General features: G+C 47.7%; 1 protein-coding gene across 1 annotated transcript; it reads right to left on the minus strand.

Annotated features, from left to right (window-relative positions):
• Window positions 1-2,815: 2,815 nt before the first annotated feature.
• LOC121305620 (rho guanine nucleotide exchange factor 15-like) lies at window positions 2,816-19,957 on the minus strand. The gene is made up of 16 exons (XM_041237304.1): window positions 19,572-19,957; window positions 14,360-14,848; window positions 11,685-12,446; window positions 11,338-11,395; window positions 10,783-10,838; window positions 10,148-10,386; window positions 9,524-9,684; window positions 7,383-7,535; window positions 7,017-7,146; window positions 6,297-6,371; window positions 5,422-5,514; window positions 4,878-5,032; window positions 4,357-4,521; window positions 4,187-4,272; window positions 3,596-3,700; window positions 2,816-3,415 (listed from the first exon to the last, which is right to left on the minus strand). Exons 2-16 carry the CDS (start codon window positions 14,799-14,801, stop codon window positions 3,252-3,254), a joined length of 2,844 nt encoding a protein of 947 aa, XP_041093238.1. The 5' UTR covers window positions 14,802-14,848; window positions 19,572-19,957; the 3' UTR covers window positions 2,816-3,251.
• Window positions 19,958-20,319: the final 362 nt, after the last annotated feature.

Genomic DNA, 20,319 nt, shown 5'->3' on the forward strand with positions numbered 1-20,319 from the left:
TTGGAGCGCAGGGGAGAGGGGAGCTCCTCAGAGGGCGTGCCTGGGGGTATGCGAGACTGGAGCACTCTTAGTACTGAGAGCGGAGGCTGGGAACTGCCGGAGAACTTCCGCTGGAATTGTTCTGGCACCGTCAGCGTCCTACAACCGATGGCGGCTTCTGCTGCTTCCTCATTTCCTGCAGAAGAACCTGGACTTCAGCCGGCAAAGCGGAGATCCAAGCCAGAGATGGATGTGGCACAAGCCTTGCTGGAGCTTGTGAAAGGGGAGCCGAAGCACTGTCAGAGACGACAGACCTCCGTGTCTTTGGCATTCGGGTTTAGAGTCCCGCCTACTGAAGACCGGGAAGCATTGGGGAGACTCCAAGGAGGGGATCGGATCGAACCGCAGGATTGGCCCCGCAGTGTAGAACCAAAGTTGGGAGAGCCCGATAGAACGGAACTGGGTGGGCCAGACTGCTCAGGACCAGGTTCGATGGAGGGTCGTCCGTGCAGCCAGTTGGGTGAAGGCTGTCACCAAGATTGTGGTTCGGCGTTGCCAGGCTTGGGTGATGAGGGACAGAGGTCATATCTGAACAGGAGCGGGGACGACATCTTGGAGACCAGCCTGGACAGAGATGAGTCCGAGTCCGAGTCCGCTGGACAGAGCTGCTCCCGGGATGAGAGGTTGGCTGTTGACGCTTTGCTGGACCTCCATATCTTTGGCAGCAGGGTTTAGAGTCCAGTGTGCTGGCAAGAGGCATGGAGAGATGTGGAGAGACTTTTCAAGGCACTGGTAGGTCATAGATATTGTGCACGAGTAAGGAGTGATAGTTCAGTACTTATTATTTGCACTTGCAACGTTATCGATGGTTCTGTAACTAGACTTCATTGAGGGGAGTTCTGAACCCCAGGACTGGGTGCAGCAGCAGGGCTAGTGTGAGTTTCTAACACAAAGAAAAGGCAATGTTGACAATTTAGTTTAATAAAAAAAAAAATAAAGGCTTGTTTTAAACTTGATAACATTTTTTTTTTATTGTTACTGTAAGTAGTTTGATGAATAAAAACAAAGACTCGATTTGTTTCAGGTTTTATTCCTGTGTCGTTCTTTCCTGTTTCCAGCAGGGGGCTCCATACAGCTGTGCTGTGTGGTCTTGCATCATGATACAAACTACACAGACCTCTATCACGATATATCACTGCAAAGCAAGTATCGCGATTTATCCACGCGCGGTGAACCTCTTCACCCTTACTCGTTCCAATCACCGTTACTTGTCGTAATACACCTTTAGAGAGAGTAGACACTATTAAATATTTAGGTGTTAATATCGATACAACTCTGAAGTTTGAAAAAACACATGAAAGAAATATATAGTAACACTAGGATTGCTGTATGGCCAGCTCACATTTTACATCAAGGTTTAAATTAGCGAAGCACCTTTTTGTTTCCTATTCTGAATTATAATGATGTGATTCATATGACTGCAAGGAAGGATTCGCTGACGAAGAGTGACACGACTTTTAGATTACTGTTCTTCAGAGCACTGTTTTAGAACATCACTTCACCTTGTGTTCTAGGTACTGCTGTCACCTGATAATAGAAGGAAATTTCATTGGATTTTTTTTTAAAAGGGGGGTGTTTTAACGAACTTGCCTGTTTGTTTGAGTCATCTCTTCCAGGAGTTTACCTGGCATTTACAGCTTGCGAAATGTCCAAATAAACCAAATATTTTAAAATGCCGACTGCAACGAGCAGTTTCAGCTTGGGACTTGAACCCAGAGACTTCCCATCGTCAATTAAAAAATGTGTTTCTGCTGACTGAAGAAGCCCCATGGATGTGTTTGAAGTGTGGAGTATTTTTTAAATGTATGTGTTTTTGTAATTTGCTGGTTTTAAATTAGCTAATTTATATATCTTTTAAGACTAAGACTCCTGTTGCACAGCAGCATCACCCATTCCAAGTTTTACTACCAGCTTCATCAGCCCCAGTGTGTCTAATTAAACTCACAGTAAAGTCAGGAATGGATCAAACTGCTATGGATTGGGAGTCTTATTCCCATCTCTTGTGTTTTTATTTTTTGAAGAGCATTAAAAACATTCGCTTGGGTCAAACGGTCCTTTGAGAAAATTGATAACTTTCTACAGCAAACTGCAACTTAATTAGCTTGTCTAAACTGGTTGGCTTTTTGAAAAGCAGGCTCTGTTTTGTATGCCAGATTCATCACACAGTAACCTGAAATGAAAAAAAATAAATACAAGAAGCATCAAAGAATCCTGCTGGCATGCCTGGTGAATTTGCTTAGTATATACTAGAACACACTGTGCATCCTTTCTAGCCAATCAGATGGCTCTGTTGCAAAAGATTATGTCGCCACATCTGTATATTATAATCTCAATCAGTCTGTGCATTCACCTCAGTCCTGCACCAAGTTTACTGCTTGAAGCCAAAGCTTCATATATTGTGTTCAGTTCTGGTCAACTCGCTACAAAAAGGATATTTCTGCTCTAGAAAGAGTGCGAAGAAGAGCGACCAGAATTATTCCGGGTTTAAAAGGCATGGCATATGCAGACAGGCTAAAAGAATTGAATCTTTTCAGTCTTGAACAAAGACGACTATGCGGTAATCTGAAAGGTATTGACGATGTCGACCCAAGGGACTTTTTTTGACCTAAAAAAAAGAAACAAGGACCAGGGGTCACAAGTGGAGATTAGATAAAGGGGCATTCATAACAGCAAGTAGGAGGTACTATTTTACACAGAGAATCGTGAGGGTCTGGAATCAGTTCCCCAGTAATGCTGTTGAAGCTGACACCCTGGGATCCTTCAAGAAGCTGCTTGATGCGAATCTGGGATAAATAAGCTGCTAACGAGCAAACGAGCAAGATGGGCCGAATGGCCTCCTCTCGTTTGCAAACCTTCTTATGTCCATTAGCACAGTTTATTTCAGAAAGGGGAAAAAAAAACACACCAATTTTCTCCCCTGGTAAAAGCACGGCCGTGTGGTGTGCCGGGGGGAGTCACACACTCAGGGAAGCGCAGGGGTCCCATGAGGGTCTCCCCTGGTAAAGGCATGGCCGTGTGACTTTTTGAAACATTACGGAAGCATCTGCCAACTGAGAGCCTGCTGCGTCAACTTCCTGTTCCAGTCCTTTAAGAAAGAGCTGGCAAGTGGATTGCAGCAGGGAGCCGTTACTCGTTACAGTATATGTGTGTGCTGCCCTGTAGAATGCGCAGGGAGGGGCTGGGTGCATTGGCGCAGTGCCCGGCTCTGTCCGCTAGGAGGTGGTCCTGCTCTTGGTCAGCTGCTCGGCCGCCTGGATGACCCGGTAGCGCTCGCGGAGGTTCCGCCGGCGCACGTGCTCGTTGGTGATCTCCTGGACATTGCTGCCCGGGAACCAGCCCCTCTGACCATCAGTCAGGCGAATCCCTTCACACCAACCTGCAGGGAGGAGGAGAAGGGGAGAGGGAGAGGTGGGAGAAGGAGAGGTGGGGAGAGGGGGAGGAAATGAGAGAGAGAGAGTGTGTGGAGTCAGAAATGCATGAATTCACTGGATCTATAATAAGGATCTCAGAATTTGTGTTTTCCTCTGCTATCGTTGAGTCAGGCCTACTCACTCACCTTCTGTCGTTTTCCTCAGCACATTGACGACATCGGTGCGCTCCAGACTCAACTCGTCAGCCTGCTGGGCTGAGTATGCCTCGATACACTGCACCTGTGGACAGTCTGAGAGAGGGAGAGAGAGTTATACTATAGTACCCTACACATCCTTATCAAGATCTGCTATATATTATAAAGACATTTCAGAGGGCTGGGTCTCATCAATATCAGGGTCTAGTGTTGTATATTATAAAGTCATTTCAGAGGGCTGGGTCTCATCAATATCAGGGTCTAGCGCTGTATATTATAAAGACATTTCAGAGGGCTGGGTCTCATCAATATCAGGGTCTAGTGTTGTATATTATAAAGTCATTTCAGAGGGCTGGGTCTCATCAATATCAGGGTCTAGCGCTGTATATTATAAAGACATTTCAGAGGGCTGGATCTCATCAATATCAGGGTCTAGTGCTGTATATTATAAAGACATTTCAGAGGGCTGGATCTCATCAATATCAGGGTCTAGCGCTGTATATTATAAAGACATTTCAGAGGACTTTATGGCAGAGTCTATGTTAGTGCAGGACAGTATGGGACAGTCTGTGTTTTACTCACCCCAATCCTCATAAACAGTCTCATCATTGCATTTCTCTGGATCACCAGGATTAGGGAACGCTGCCATCCAGCGATGCATATCTGACCTGGGAACAAACCAGAACAACCAGGTGTTGCAGAAAACTAAAATTGGGGTTAGGCTTAGGCTTGGGCTTGGGGGGGATACTGACTGGTTCGGTGCTTTGAGAAGACGCTCCATCATCTTGCCCTGGTGGTTCTCCAGTAGGGTCAAATAGAAGCAGTGATCCAGCCCGGGACCCAGAGACGCCTCCTTATTGGACTGAACCTGAACCAGAGATCGATGGGCATGATCAACCACAACATAGCGATCACCACTAGGGGGCGACAGAGAGAGAAAAAACAAAATCAAAACACTATTAAACACTTAACAAAGGTGAGTTTACAAATACCACATGATACTTGAATTCAACGACAAACGTTTTGACAAATTTACAAGTTGAAATAGGCCTTATTATTATTATTATTAATATTATCATTATTATTTAAAGCTGAAAATCTAACATGAAATACTACTATTATGGCTCCAGTTAGCCTTTCTGCGATATAATTTTGTAGTTTTTGATTACATGATGTTAAATAAAATATCTAAATATTAATTATGTCCTACAATTCTCGGCGATGCTAAGCCTTTGGCCAGAGCTGAAGAAGCTCCTTTCCCCCAGTCTCTCACCTCTTCTTGTTGGTGATGAGAAGCAGGTCATTGAAGAGGAAGAGGTAGACCGGGCTGAACCTGGGCCTGGAGCTGAACAGGGTGCCCCCCCTCACCACCTCCGACAGCTCCCCTCGCTTCTCCAGGTACCGGGTCTGAGAGATGAGAGGCAGGGCCTGCGGACCAACACACAAGAAGAGCAGGCATCAGGCAAATAGACGACCAGGCTTCAAGAGCGACCATCCTAAAACAAGGCCCCGTTGTTCTCAAATAAATATTCTTTACAGGAACAAAAAGCGACAACAAATGATTTCCTCTAGAAGCTGTTTCACTTGAACTACTCCTGGTAGGAGGGATATTTGCAAAGCTTTTCTGCTGCCACATCTATTGGTATTGCATGTCAATAGGATAGGTTGTGAAGTTGTGATCTTTTATCTCGTCTGTGCCTCTTATCTCGTTTCGTAAACACCGAATGACGGGCTGAAGATGGAAGCCGTTTAACCCTTTCATGGTTGCGGGGGCAGGGCGACCCCGCCCGGCGCAAGCGAGCGCCTTGACCGCTCACTTTCAGCTTGTCGAACTCCACTCTCTTGGCGATGTGGATCAGCTCCTCCACCTGTTTCATCTTCCCCACCTCGCTGTTGCACTCCGCGATGATCTGGGGTGGGGAGAAATAAATAAATAAATAAATAAATAGATCATGATGACTTTATAAAAGTTAACCAAAGTATAGTAAAGTGTAACACCGAAAGCATGATATGGCTAAGAGTTGTAAAGCACAGAGAGGCATGGTAAAGCATAGGGAAGCATTGTAAAGCACAGAGAGGCGTGGTAAAGCATAGGGAAGCATTGTAAAACACAGAGAGGTCTGGTAAAGCATAGGGAAGCATTGTAAAGCACAGAGAGGTCTGGTAAAGCATAGGGAAGCATTGTAAAGCACAGAGAGGTCTGGTAAAGCATAGGCAAGCATTGTAAAGCACAGAGAGGTCTGGTAAAGCATAGGGAAGCATTGTAAACCAGAGAGGTCTGGTAAAGCATAGTGAAGCATTGTAAAGCACAGAGAGGTCTGGTAAAGCATAGGGAAGCATTGTAAAGCACAGAGAGGTCTGGTAAAGCATAGGGAAGCATTGTAAAGCACAGAGAGGTCTGGTAAAGCATAGGGAAGCATTGTAAAGCACAGAGAGGTCTGGTAAAGCATAGTGAAGCATTGTAAAGCACAGAGAGGTCTGGTAAAGCATAGGGAAGCATTGTAAGCACAGAGAGGTCTGGTAAAGCATAGGGAAGCATTGTAAAGCACAGAGAGGTCTGGTAAAGCACAGGGAAGCATTGTAAAGCACAGAGAGGTCTGGTAAAGCATAGAAAAAACATGCAAATCAGGGTAAGCAGCTACCGCCCCTACTCCAGACTATAAAACAGCAACCCTCTCTGCAGCTCCCTTACCTTGGACACAGAGACCAGGGCTTTGGAAGCAGTCTGCTCTTTGCTAGATCCCTCCTCTGTCCTCTTCAAGATATTCTGTTAAAAACAAAAAAAAACTCAAGGCAGGGTCAGCAATATCCCATCCCTGGAAGAAACACCCGAGTGACTCGGCATAGAGGCGGGGGGAGCCGGGTGCTTGTGCTGGTTTGGGAAACGACCAACAGCAGCGGGCTGTGCTCTCCGGTGCTGCGCTCTCCGGTGCTGCGCTGCGATAGGGCTTGGGGGCGCCTCCTTGTGTAGTTTGTTTAAGGGGTGTATCTTAATTCGTTACTACAAGCGCTAAACTGCTTTATCTGCTGCCTTGAGCGAAATGCTAACAACCCACAGCAGCTCACAGATCTCGGTTTATTAAAAGGTAATTGGTCATTTAGCATTTAGCAGACGCTTTTGTCCAAAGCGACTTCCAGAGACTAGGGGGGTGAACTCTGCATCATCAACAACTGCTGCTGCTGCTGCAGAGTCTCTTCCAATAGGACCTCGTTTGTTTGACGTCTCGTCCGAAGAACGGAGCACAAGGAGGTTCAGTGACTTGCTCAGGGTCTCACACAGGGAGTCAGAGGCTGAGCCGGGATTTGAACCTCCTGGGATCAAGCTCCCTTTCTTTAACCACTGGACAAGCCTCCTGTCCCCCCTTCATAAACCGAGCCCAGACTGATTGGGAGTAGAGCCGAGGCCAGTTACCTCCACCAGCATCCTGATGCGGGTGATTCTCTGGAAGGGAAGCAGCAGGAAGGACATGAAGGGCAGCCGCTGGCACTGTGGGGACTCCTGCAGACGAGTGATCACTGAGGCAAACTGCACATTCGTCTCCCTGAGACAGAGAGAGGAGAGAGGGAGGGAGGGACGGAGAGGAACAGAGACACATTACAGCTGTGTCCACTTAACAGCCTAAAAAGTCAAAGCTGAAACAACCCCCCCAAAGAAAAAACCCAGTGAATTCTATCTTTATTTTTTTGTTTGAAATGAAATGAACCATTTCCATGGAGTCTGGGTCAGGACGGATGTTTTTGGGAGGGGGTACCCCCCTGCAATACAGTCAGCACTCACATGAGGGCGCTGTAGGTCTTCTCCTGGTAGATCTGGTTCCTCACGTAGTCGATGTACACCGGGAAGTGGTGCTGGGCGTGGTAATGGATAATATCGCAGATATCCGAGATCACAAGGCTCTCCTCCACCCTCTCCTCCAGATTCTTCAGGAACCTGCCGGGAACGCCGAGAGAGACGGGGTCACGACCGGGGAAAGCATTCCGGGGATGGAAATCAGCCTCCCACTGCATGGCAGTGCGAAACAAAAGTTGACGGTATGTGCAGGATAGGAATCAGCAATGAAATGGATTGATCGCTAAGAGTCTCCTTCAGCAACATGACTAGGTAACCCATTCCCATGACTAGGTAACCCATTCCACCCCTCACCACTCTCTGTGTGAAGAAGAGTCTCCTTCAGTGTGAAGAAGAGTCTCCTTCAGCAACATGACTAGGTAACCCATTCCATCCCCTCACCACTCTCTGTGTGAAGAAGAGTCTCCTTCAGCAACATGACTAGGTAACCCATTCCATCCCCTCACCACTCTCTGTGTGAAGAAGAGTCTCCTTCAGCAACATGACTAGGGAACCCATTCCATCCCCTCACCACTCTCTGTGTGAAGAAGAGTCTCCTTCAACAACATGACTAGGGAACCCATTCCATCCCCTCACCACTCTCTGTGTGAAGAAGAGTCTCCTTCAGCAACATGACTAGGTAACCCATTCCATCCCCTCACCACTCTCTGTGTGAAGAAGAGTCTCCTTCAGCAACATGACTAGGTAACCCATTCCATCCCCTCACCACTCTCTGTGTGAAGAAGAGTCTCCTTCAGCAACATGACTAGGTAACCCATTCCATCCCCTCACCACTCTCTGTGTGAAGAAGAGTCTCCTTCAGCAACATGACTAGGTAACCCATTCCATCCCCTCACCACTCTCTGTGTGAAGAAGAGTCTCCTTCAGCAACATGACTAGGTAACCCATTCCATCCCCTCACCACTCTCTGTGTGAAGAAGAGTCTCCTTCAGCAACATGACTAGGTAACCCATTCCATCCCCTCACCACTCTCTGTGTGAAGAAGAGTCTCCTTCAGCAACATGACTAGGTAACCCATTCCATCCCCTCACCACTCTCTGTGTGAAGAAGAGTCTCCTTCAACAACATGACTAGGTAACCCATTCCATCCCCTCACCACTCTCTGTGTGAAGAAGAGTCTCCTTCAGCAACATGACTAGGTAACCCATTCCATCCCCTCACCACTCTCTGTGTGAAGAAGAGTCTCCTTCAGCAACATGACTAGGTAACCCATTCCATCCCCTCACCACTCTCTGTGTGAAGAAGAGTCTCCTTCAGCAACATGACTAGGTAACCCATTCCATCCCCTCACCACTCTCTGTGTGAAGAAGAGTCTCCTTCAGCAACATGACTAGGTAACCCATTCCATCCCCTCACCACTCTCTGTGTGAAGAAGAGTCTCCTTCAGCAACATGACTAGGTAACCCATTCCATCCCCTCCCCACTCTGTCCGTAGTCTGTTTCCAATTTCCAGCTGTGTCCTCTGGTGTCTGTATTAATTTGGGTTAACTATGTCAATGCCTTTTGAGATGTTAAAGACTCCAATCAAGTTCTCCCTGATTCTTTCCACTAAGCTAAATAGAGTCTATTCGTGCAGCCTATTTTAACAGCTTAAGCCCTGCATTAGTCTGGTTGCACAGATATTTAAGACAGTTTGTTTGGGTTGAGTCTAGATCCCTTAGGGGGAGGGCGGGGCTTCATCCGATGGACTGCTGTGATTGGATCAAATTTCGATATCCTCTTAAAGGCTTGTTGTTTGAAGCTCCAAGCTGGACCAGAGATAAAGTCTCAGAGATGGTTATATGAAGTCAATCAGAACCTTTATGTAGCCCAAATGAGACAATTGAGAACAAATTCTCATTTCCAGTGACCTGGCATTCATTACACCAGCACCACAGCAAACAACATGAAACACCATGAATAAGGACAAAAATAACACAACACACTCAATCATAAAACATCGAACTCTGAGCTGACCCTACACCCCCCCCCCCCCCCCCCTTTTGTTTGTGCGTGGTGCTTGTCGGATGACATCATCAGTCCGCGTCCTCCGGGAGCGCGTGCGGGTGTGTGTGGCGCTCGTCACTGACCTCTCGCTGACCTCCTTGACCCGGGTGATGTTGGAAAAGAGGATCTTCCTCTCGCGGATGATGATGGTGTCGCTGAGATCCCGCGAGTCCAGGAAGTGATCTGTCAGCACGTTGAGAGAGCGCAGGTACGAGGCTTCGGACGTCAGGACCTCGAACATGCTCTGAAACACCGCGGAGAGGGGGGGATGGAGAGAGGGAGAGAGGAGGGGGACAGGGGAGAAAGGGAGAGGGGAGAGGGGAGGGAAGGGAGCGAGAGTGAGGGGGACGAGGGAAGAGAGGGAGAGGGAGAGGGAAGAGGGGAGAGAGGGAGGAGAGAGGGAGGGGGAGGGGGAGAGAGAAGAGGAAAGAGGGAGAGGGGTGACACAGGGACAAAGGTTAGTAAGAAATTTGGGGTGAAATAGACTGTGGCCGTTCCCAAACTGGGGGCCGTGGGATGGCTTCAGAGCGGCCCGAAAAGTCTCTCTCAATTGAACCTCTAAAATGAACGTTGTCCAGCAGGTTTCCTTTGACTTTATGAAGCAAAAAGAGTTCATTCTACAGGGGGAGGCAAATCTTTTGGTCACAGCTGTACGCTGCTCTTGTTGCAGAGCCATTCATATACTGCCCCCTGGTGGATCTCCTCACCTCCTGGAATTTGCACTCTGCGAGGGTCAGCTCCTCCAGCACCCCGCTCTCCCGCACGGACTGCAGCTCCTGCCACAGGGAGCTCTGAGGGGGCCCCGTCCGGACCTGGCCCCGAGGTGGCCCCTGGCTCCAGGGCTCGCTGCTGTAGTCCCAGCTGGTCTTGCTGAGGTTGCGGGACACAGACTGCCGCCTGATCTCCTTGGAAATGACCGACTCCCGGTAGGTCTGGTACAGCGGCTCTGTGGGGAAGCAAACAGAACAGCTGTCCTTCCCTCACTTCCAGTCAGCGATGAAGCAGTTGTCTTTGTTAGTTTTGGAACATATTGTTCATTCAGAATGACTGGTAACATCAAAGGTATAGGGTCAGTTAAAAAACAAATCAACCCACCAACTAACCAACCACCCATCCAATCAACCCACCCAGCCAAACCAACTACCCATAAACCAACCCAGCGACCCAAAAAAAGAAATTTCAGGTCATTGAATCCCTTAATATTGTGTATCAATAAAGCAACGTATTTAAGATGCAAAGGGAACGCCATTTTAAATTAAACACAGCATAAAACCTTAAAAAAACACACACAGTCCCGGTAAATGCTTTGTTTCCGCCGATGGGATCGATTTTTTCCCCTTACCATCCTGCAGTTTGGCCTCCCAGTCTATCGACACTCGACGAGATAGAATCGGCTCACTGGAAGAGAGAGAGAGAGAGAGGCTTGTTGGTCCAGTGGTTAGAGAAAGGGAGGTTCAAATCCCAGCTCAGCCACTGACTCCCTGTGTGTGCGAGTCCCTGAGCGAGTCACTGAACCTCCTTGTGCTGCGTCCTTCGGACAAGACGTCAAACAAACAAGGTCCTATTGGAAGAGACTCTGCAGCAGCAGCAGCAGTTGTTGATGATGCAGAGTTCACCCCCCTAGTCTCTGGAAGTCGCTTTGGATAAAAGAGTCTGCTAAATGACCTGTTAATAATAAAGAGAGATACTAGGAGTTTAAACTTTGTGTCTCCCGCTGGGGTTTACAGCATTATCACACAAGCATTGCCAGCTAGATCAAACACCACACGCATCTACAGTAAGCAAAACGCTTTCTAGAAATCCTACAGAAGCCAGACAGAAACCTGCTCCCAGCCTCGAGCTCCGAAGCCCAGTCCTATATGGAGTAGCAGGGGGGTTTCGTGCTGGAAACGTTTACCTGATGTCCTTTATATCACCCAGTTCATCCCAGTCACTGCCGATCTCATCTCCCTCATCTGCAGGAAATTCAGAACATGAGTTTTTGCTCAGCTTCCCAAAGTTCTGGTCTGTTTAACACGGCTGGTTTGAAAACAGTGGAGGTGCTTCATGGTAATCACACTCGCTTATTTCTATTGAAATCTATTCATGTATCTAATAACGATCTGTTATTCTTGTCTATTAATTTCCAAAATAATGTCTTATTATTCCGTGTAGAAAAGTAAAGAACTCAGCACAGCAAACTTCAAGAATTCTGCATTGTCATGGTAACCTCAGAACAGAATGCTGATAAAATTGCTCCCGTACCTTTAGAGGTGTCCCGGGACAATGAAGACAGGACCCCTTCCTCTGGACTCAGGGAGCAGGGCCGTCTGATCACAGCGGGGCTGCCCGGGGTGAGATTGATAGATTGCCGCCCCTCCGTCTGCAGTACCGCTCCCTGGCCACCATGTGGCGCCGAGGCTGGCCGGGGGGGCTTGCGAGGCAGTCTGGGGGGGAGTGCAGGGGGCGGCTCCTCCTCCTCCTCTCTCTCCGTCGACGAGAAAGCCTGGGGGAACTGCCTGCCCTTCCTGGGAGGCTTCGGAACCCTGGCCACCATTTCCTTGGCGACGGGCCTAACCGTTTCTGGGGCGACCTCAGGCCTATAGGTTTCGATGGTTGACTCGTAGATGGATTCCTCCTCGGAGGGGGAGTCGGGGGTCTCTGTTTTCAATGTGTCAAGGCTGGGCGCTCTGCAAGTCATCCGGACTGTTCCAGAATACGTCGGAAAGCTTTCAGGTATTCCCAAAGAGGACTGGGAACTCTGGGAGCTGGAGCTGGACTGACCCTCAGCTGGGCTGTCCTGGACCAGCTGGGTCCCCTCCTCTGAGAAGGAGTCTGTGTCCCTGTCTTCCTCCTCTCCCTGAGACTCTCCCACTGGCACCCACACGAGAATCATTCCAGCCCGCTTCTGGTGACACAGACAAGAGCAGTCCCTCCTGCAGCCACCGGGGGGAGACAGAGATCTGCCTGCCTCCACGCTGCTGCTGTTTGACTGGAGTTTGGATTCTGCCTCCTGCCCATCTGGGACTAAAGATTAAAAAAACAATTTAAAACATTTTATATTTTATATATATATATATATATATATATATATATATATATATATATATATATATATATATATATATATATATATAAAAACAGGAAACAGAAACACAACCAGGAGAGACTTCCTGTTTTGATTTCCTCGGTTACTGCGGCAACTCAAGACTTTCCACTGTGTAGCTTCAGACATCTGAGCAGAGAGAAATTTTAATAAAGTTTCTATTGTTTAGAGTTGAGAGATTAAGAGGGAGGGAAGCAGTGTGGCTCTAGTGGCTGAGGAGCTGAGGAGGACTGGGAGGGAGGGAAGCAGTGTGGCTCCAGTGGAGCTGAGGAAGGACTGGGAGGGACTGGGAGGGAGGGGAGGCAGTGTGGCTCTAGTGGAGCTGAGGAGGGACTGGGAGGGAGGGAAGCAGTGTGGCTCTAGTGGAGCTGAGGAGGGACTGGGAGGGAGGGAAGCAGTGTGGCTCTAGTGGAGCTGAGGAGGGAGCTGAGGGAGCTGAGGGGGACTGGGAGGGAGGGAAGCAGTGTGGCTCTAGTGGAGCTGAGGAGGGACTGGGAGGGAGGGAAGCAGTGTGGCTCTAGTGGAGCTGAGGAGGGACTGGGAGGGAGGGAGGCAGTGTGGCTCTAGTGGAGCTGAGGAGGGACTGGGAGGGAGGGAAGCAGTGTGGCTCTAGTGGAGCTGAGGAGGGACTGGGAGGGAGGGAAGCAGTGTGGCTCTAGTGGAGCTGAGGAGGGACTGGGAGGGAGGGAAGCAGTGTGGCTCTAGTGGAGCTGAGGAGGGACGGGGAGGGAGGGATCCCAGTGATTCAGCATCAACAGCATGACTAGGTAACCCATTCCATCCCCTCACCACCTCTGTGTGAAGCAGCGTATCCTTCCCTCTGTCCCCAGTCTGTCACACCTTTCTTTTGTCTGACAGTCACAAAAAGGTAAGGCAGTAGTCGGCACACAATCAGTGAAAAAGTTTGCAGAGTCATGTGTGTAAGAGATCAGGAAGACCTGTTCTACCATCTAAGAGCCGGGCACCTCCTGTTTTATTTGAATATGATTAGAGTCAGCTGACTGTGAGAGTCATCCAGCTTTCAAAAACATTTCCTCCTGAAAAGGGAAACCAGAGTGCAAAGAAGAGTGTCTCATAGGAAAAGCACAGCAAAGTGTAATAAAACACAGAGAGGACTGGTACAGCATAGGGAAGCATTGTAAAGCATAGAGAGGTGTGGTAAAGCATAGGGAAGCAGAGAGAGTGTGGTAAAGCATAGGGAAGCATTGTAAAGCACAGAGAGGTGTGGTAAAGCATAGGGAAGCATTGTAAAGCACAGAGAGGTCTGGTAAAGCATAGGGAAGCATTGCAAAGCACAGAGAGGTCTGGTAAAGCATAGGGAAGCATTGTAAAGCACAGAGAGGTCTGGTAAAGCATAGGGAAGCATTGTAAAGCACAGAGAGGTCTGGTAAAGCATAGGGAAGCATTGTAAAGCACAGAGAGGTCTGGTAAAGCATAGGGAAGCATTGTAAAGCACAGAGAGGTCTGGTAAAGCATAGGGAAGCATTGTAAAGCACAGAGAGGTCTGGTAAAGCATAGGGAAGCATTGTAAAGCACAGAGAGGTCTGGTAAAGCATAGGGAAGCATTGTAAAGCACAGAGAGGTCTGGTAAAGCATAGGGAAGCATTGTAAAGCACAGAGAGGTCTGGTAAAGCACAGGGAAGCATTGTAAAGCACAGAGAGGTGTGGTAAAGCACAGGGAAGCATTATAAAGCACAGAGAGGTCTGGTAAAGCATAGGGAAGCATTGTAAAGCACAGAGAGGTCTGGTAAAGCATAGGGAAGCATTATAAAGCACAGAGAGGTGTGGTAAACAAGAAAGAAAGAATGAAAAAGAAAAGACAAAGAAGGGGTACCTGGTTTGTCGTCCCCCTCTCTGCCCGGTGATGCCTCACGCTCCCCCTGCTCTTGTCTCCTTTCTTTGGGAGGGAGGGGGGGCTTTTCCAGCTCAGTCTGCTTGGCGGGGGCCCCCCTGAGCGGTTTGGGGGGCTTGGCGGAAACGGGAGGGGGGCATTTCTCAGCGTCCTTCACGACGTTCTCCTTCTCCTGCTGTCTGAACTGATTCAGAATCCTCTGCACCTTCCCGCCGCTCTCTCTCTCCTCCGCTCTCCCCGCAACTGCTAGGGGGCGCCGTGTCTCGTTCGGGAGGAGGGGCAGGGCTGGCTCTCTCGGTCCGTTCTCAGGGGAGCTGGAGAGGCTCTGTTTGCTCGGGACGGCGGGTTTTGGTTTGACTGTGGGGCGGGACCGCCTCTCACGGGGGTGTGGCTGGGGGAGGGGCATAGATTCAGCGACGGACATCCTGGCTTCTACAGAGAGGTCAGCGTGAGGTCAGACATCTTTACCTCCTGTAGGGAAAAACAGAGAAGCACACAGATGAATATGTATCCACTGTTTCTTGCAGCTAACAAAACAGTATTATACATTTTCCATAGGTCTCTAATGGGCAGTTTTCAATCATTCAGTCAATCTTTATTTTATATAGCGCCTTTCACAGTGGACCACCATCATAAAGTGCTTTACAAAATGCAGTAACAAGAAGAAAATCCATAATACTTCTAATAGAGAGAAATGCATGATATACAGTGGAAAGAGCAGAATACAGGATAGCAGCATAATACATGAAATAGTGCATTAAATACAGTGGAAAGAGCAGAATACAGGATAGCAGCATAATACATGAAATAGTGCATTAAATACAGTGGAAAGAGCAGAATACAGGATAGCAGCATAATACATGAAATAGTGCATTAAATACAGTGGAAAGAGCAGAATACAGGATAGCAGCATAATACATGAAATAGTGCATTAAATACAGTGGAAAGAGCAGAATACAGGATAGCAGCATAATACATGAAATAGTGCATTAAATACAGTGGAAAGAGCAGAATACAGGATAGCAGCATAATACATGAAATAGTGCATTAAATACAGTGGAAAGAGCAGAATACAGGATAGCAGCATAATACATGAAATAGTGCATTAAATACAGTGGAAAGAGCAGAATACAGGATAGCAGCATAATACATGAAATAGTGCATTAAATACAGTGGAAAGAGCAGAATACAGGATAGCAGCATAATACATGAAATAGTGCATTAAATACAGTGGAAAGAGCAGAATACAGGATAGCAGCATAATACATGAAATAGCAGCAGTTAATAGCAGAGATCAGGCTTAAGGAGCATGGAAAGCAAGAGAGAACAGGCGGGTCTTGAGAGTCGATTTAAAGTGAGCCACGGTGGGAGCATCCCGCACCAAAGCTGGGAGAGAGTTCCAAAGAGCGTTCTCCAAGTGTTTTTGAAAGAAAGGTGCAGGTCCTAATAAAGTGGCCAGACAGCCCTTGCAGAAGTTTACAGCAGTCAATTTGCACGGTGGTTTTTAAACATGATTTACAATGCCTCCTCCTGCTCTTCATTACTGTGCAGCGCTGTTGTATATTGTAACGCATATTGTAATGCACACACGTGCAGAAATAAGCTATTGGCTGCTTTGAATACATTTCCCTTTTTGCAAATGTGAACCAATGAAATTCTTCCTCTTGAGATACTGGCTACCTGTGCCCGGTAACGAGACATGGGCTGGCTGGTTCCCTGCATGAAAGATCAAGATCAATGCCGTTCAAGCATTCAGCGAAGGTCAACAGCTGCAGTATATGTGTTATATAGCGTCAGAGAGGCACCACTTCTATATTCACACAAAGAAAGTGGAATATCAAAGGTAATAAAGTAAACAGCAGGAAGAGCGTCTGATGTAACCCGTTGCAGTTACAGATAGTTCTCAGGATCACATTACAGAGACACTGTTTTCGGTTTGGTCGGGTGCAAGCTGGGAATATTTTCTGGTGAAATGTAATCTGTTTCCATGTTTCGTCACCTGTCTGAAAAATGTAATCCGATTACAGTCACAAGCTACTGAAAAATGTAATCCGATTACAGTTACAAGCTACTGAAAAATGTAATCCGATTACAGTCACGAGCTACTGAAAAATGTAATCCGATTACAGTCACAAGCTACTGAAAAATGTAATCCGATTACAGTCACAAGCTACTGAAAAATGTAATCCGATTACAGTCACAAGCTACTGAAAAATGTAATCCGATTACAGTCACAAGCTACTGAAAAATGTAATCCGATTACAGTCACAAGCTACTGAAAAATGTAATCCGATTACAGTCACAAGCTACTGAAAAATGTAATCCGATTACAGTAACACGTAAATCGCCAAAAAACTAGGCGGACTTCAATTTCTTTAATTAAACTATAAGAAGATGAACCGAAGAACATTTTCCGCTGTTCTTCCTCGTTCAGAATTAAAACCGTGTGTCATGTGATGTACCTGCAGAAACTAATTGCTTTGAGGGAAAAATACACCACTGTGTGAGAGTTTGTTGTGCGCCCTCCTTCAGACTCGAACACCGCTCTGCTCGCATTTAATTTCAGCTTCCAACGTATTTATCTGCAGCCGCAGTGGCTAAAATAGACACTGCAAGGCTGTAACAACAGACCCGGTTAAGAGAGTGGAGCGTGTTTTATTTTTCAAGCCACAACTATTAACAAACCCGACACACCCACACGCACACGGATATACCAAAGTCCCTCGCATTCAATTACCAGGCCACTCACTACATATTGATTTTCAACAGCAAAGGCTTTCAAAATCCCATAGAAAAAAAAAAAAGGGGGGGGGGGTCTGTGTATTTCCGCTATAAATAAAACAGTCGTTTCCTCTGCTGAACTTGCAAAAGATTAAGCGCATGCATCGACGTGTTTGTGCGTCATTAACCTGTATCATGTGGAGATTGTAATCAGTGGTTCGGGGTTTTGTGGCTCCAAAACGGAGTTGGCCTTTCTCTGCATCTGCCTTGACCGGGCTTTGGGCTTGTCTGGAGAATCCTAAACCCCGGGCGCCCGAACCGCCTGCCCCGTTCCCTTGCAATCGTGGGACAGTGGGACCTTTCAATTCTGCCAGGCAACACCCACTCTCCCTGTCTCCCTCTTAAAACGGGTCACACTGCCACAGCTCGAAGCCAGGTGAATAATAGGCAGATTCCAGAGAACAATGAAAACACAGGGAAAAGAAAGAAAGATCTAATCCCAGCTCTCTCTAACTTTATCGGCTCTGTTATGTAAATACCCGCCAGTCCCTCGGGTACGCTACGGTTACAGTGACACCCTTAGATGGAAATTCATATGCAAACAAGGTTTCGAACGCCAAAATATTTCAATTTGAACCCTTGATTGAGGTCACAATCGTTGCATGCTCCGGTGCCCTGCAGAATACACAAGTTTAAGCACTACAAGAGCCAATCAAACTGTGTGAAAGTTGGTTTTGCCTTGTAGAAACCAGTCCCTCGCCAGCATCACCAGCAACAGCAACACAGTGGGTTCGGATCATACATTGCACAGACAGGCGATGCCTCCCCCCAACACTATAGTTTATTTCCAGTCGTTTTTCATCCCATGCTGGGTTCGGGAGATCTTTCACAGCGCCCACACCAGTGTGAACACCGGATCTCTGAAAACCAGGCAATTCGGTGCTTCCTGCGCCCTACCCCGTCTCTCTCCCGTCTGGCTGCCAGGGAAAGTAACGTGCATGTTCTCGGAGCCGCGCACACACACAAGACAACTCAAGAAAACTGCTTATCTCTAACGCCACGTTAAGATTTCATCCAGGGTGTGCGGCTATTAATAAACAAGAGATGCGCTCTGAGCCTGACAGCTGCACGCAGAGTCTGGCTAGCAGAGGGGGCGTGGGGACGGGGGGACGGGACAAAATTTGAGAAAATGTCCACACAAGGATAGTAACTCCTGAAAAAAGGACGTTGTGGGGATGTCCCCACTTTGTAAAACAGCTTTTTAAGAACTAAATATGCCTTTAAAAAAAAACAAAAAAAACCCTATAAGTGCCAAAATATTTGGTTTGTTGTTGACTTTCACCCTGTGTGGAGTTTTGTGTGACCGGAGTTAGAAATAGTGAATAAAAATATAATGAGAGTCAATGAGAAGACCTCACAAGTACAGGAATACAAACTGTGTGTGTGTCAGTGTGTCTGTGTGTGTGTGTGTCAGTGTGCGTGTCTGTGTGTGTCTGTCAGTGTGTGTGTGTATGAACGCACCACACAGTGTCAGTGGGTCACACACACCCCTACCCCGTGTGTGTCAGTGTGTGTGTGTGTGTGTGTGTGTGTGTGTGTGTGTGTGTGTGTGTGTGTGTGTGTGTGTGTGTGTGTGTGTGTGTGTGTGTGTGTGTGTCTGTGTGTTGTGTGTGTGTGTGTGTGTGTGTGTGTGTGTGTGTGTGTGTCTGTCAGTGTGTGGGTGTGTGTGTCAGTGTGTGTGTGTTTGTGTCAGTGTGTGTGTGTGTGTGTGGGTGTGTCTGTCAGTGTGTGTGTGTGTGTGTGTGTGTGTGTGTGTGTGTGTGTGTGTGTGTGTGTGTGTGTGTCAGTGTGTGTGTGTGTGTGTGTGTGTGTGTGTGTGTGTCAGTGTGTGTGTGTGTGTGTCAGTGTGTGTGTGTGTGTGTGTGTGTGTGTGTGTGTGTGTGTGTGTGTGTGTGTGTGTGTGTGTGTGTGTGTGTGTGTGTGTGTGTGTGTGTGTGTGTGTGTGTGTGTGTGTGTGTGTGTGTGTGTGTGTGTGTGTGTGTGTCAGTGTGTGTGTGTGTGTGTGTGTGTGTGTGTGTGTGTGACGCCAACCCTGCATCCTTTCAAATCAATCAAATGAACGACGGAAACGAACTGCAAACGTGAGTCACACGCTTGTAATCAAGTTGCCTCAAAAGCGTGTGCATTTATAAAGGTACTGCGAAATGTTCCAACCAGGACAACTGAGGAGGAAGCCAGCACCCTCCGGTCACAATGACGTGTACTCGCTATAGTACATATCTATATATAAGTATATTCATATATGATTGTGGGTGCAGATATGTCAATGTAACACAGTACAGATTAGGCAGATGTTTCAGGACCGGTTTTCGCTACACAGAGCTATAGGCTGGGATATGTAGACAGCACGCATACCACAAAGAGGCGAGGCTACAATTCAGATGAGACAAAGACATGCAGCACCTTGACTTACCGTGAGCCCACTGCAACGAATACACGGCATACCCTGCGCTCCGGACCGAAGTGCGCGGGGTCTCTAGCAGGGTTAGCGGGGAACAGTCTCCGCTCAACTGGATACACCCATTCTGAAAAATAAAATCCTTCACTCTAATGATAGTAGCGAAGTACTATACTGCAGTGTGCATGAAAGATCCGTGAGCGGGGACGCCCGGAGTGCTGGACGGAGACGGCGAGTTGAAGACAAGGGAAGAGCTCCTTTGTTTCCGAGGGGTCTGGAAGCAGGCGTGCTTGTACAGTTGCGCAGCCCACGGGGAATGAAGCGCAGTCAGCTATCCCGGTGCTAGCGCTGTCTCGCTTCTGTGTGTGCGTGGGTGTGGGTGTGGGTGAGTGCTCAGAGCGCCGCCGGGGCGGGGCGGAGAGGGAGAGGGGTGGGAGAGGGGAGGGAGAGATAACGACGACCCGTTATTAATGGGAGTGACCCCGACCCTGTATGAGGAGGAGTGTCCCTACACAGACCCTCCGAACACGGCTCAGTCAATCCTATTCCTTTAACGGTAGTATTTTAGTAGATTGCACATAATTAATATTATTATTTTAATTTTTTCCCCCGTCCGAAAGAAGCGTTGAGCAACTTTATAGTTAATACGGCTCTGTCCCTCTTATTAAATTTTTGCGTCCGGCCGCGGCAACAGAGAACGTACTTAATTATGCAAATTGAGAATACCTAGCTTTATAATATTGTCTCTTGCATGATTAATACG

Source organism: Polyodon spathula, chromosome 44 (genome assembly GCF_017654505.1).
Source record: "Polyodon spathula isolate WHYD16114869_AA chromosome 44, ASM1765450v1, whole genome shotgun sequence".
NCBI classification, from domain to species: domain Eukaryota; kingdom Metazoa; phylum Chordata; class Actinopteri; order Acipenseriformes; family Polyodontidae; genus Polyodon; species Polyodon spathula.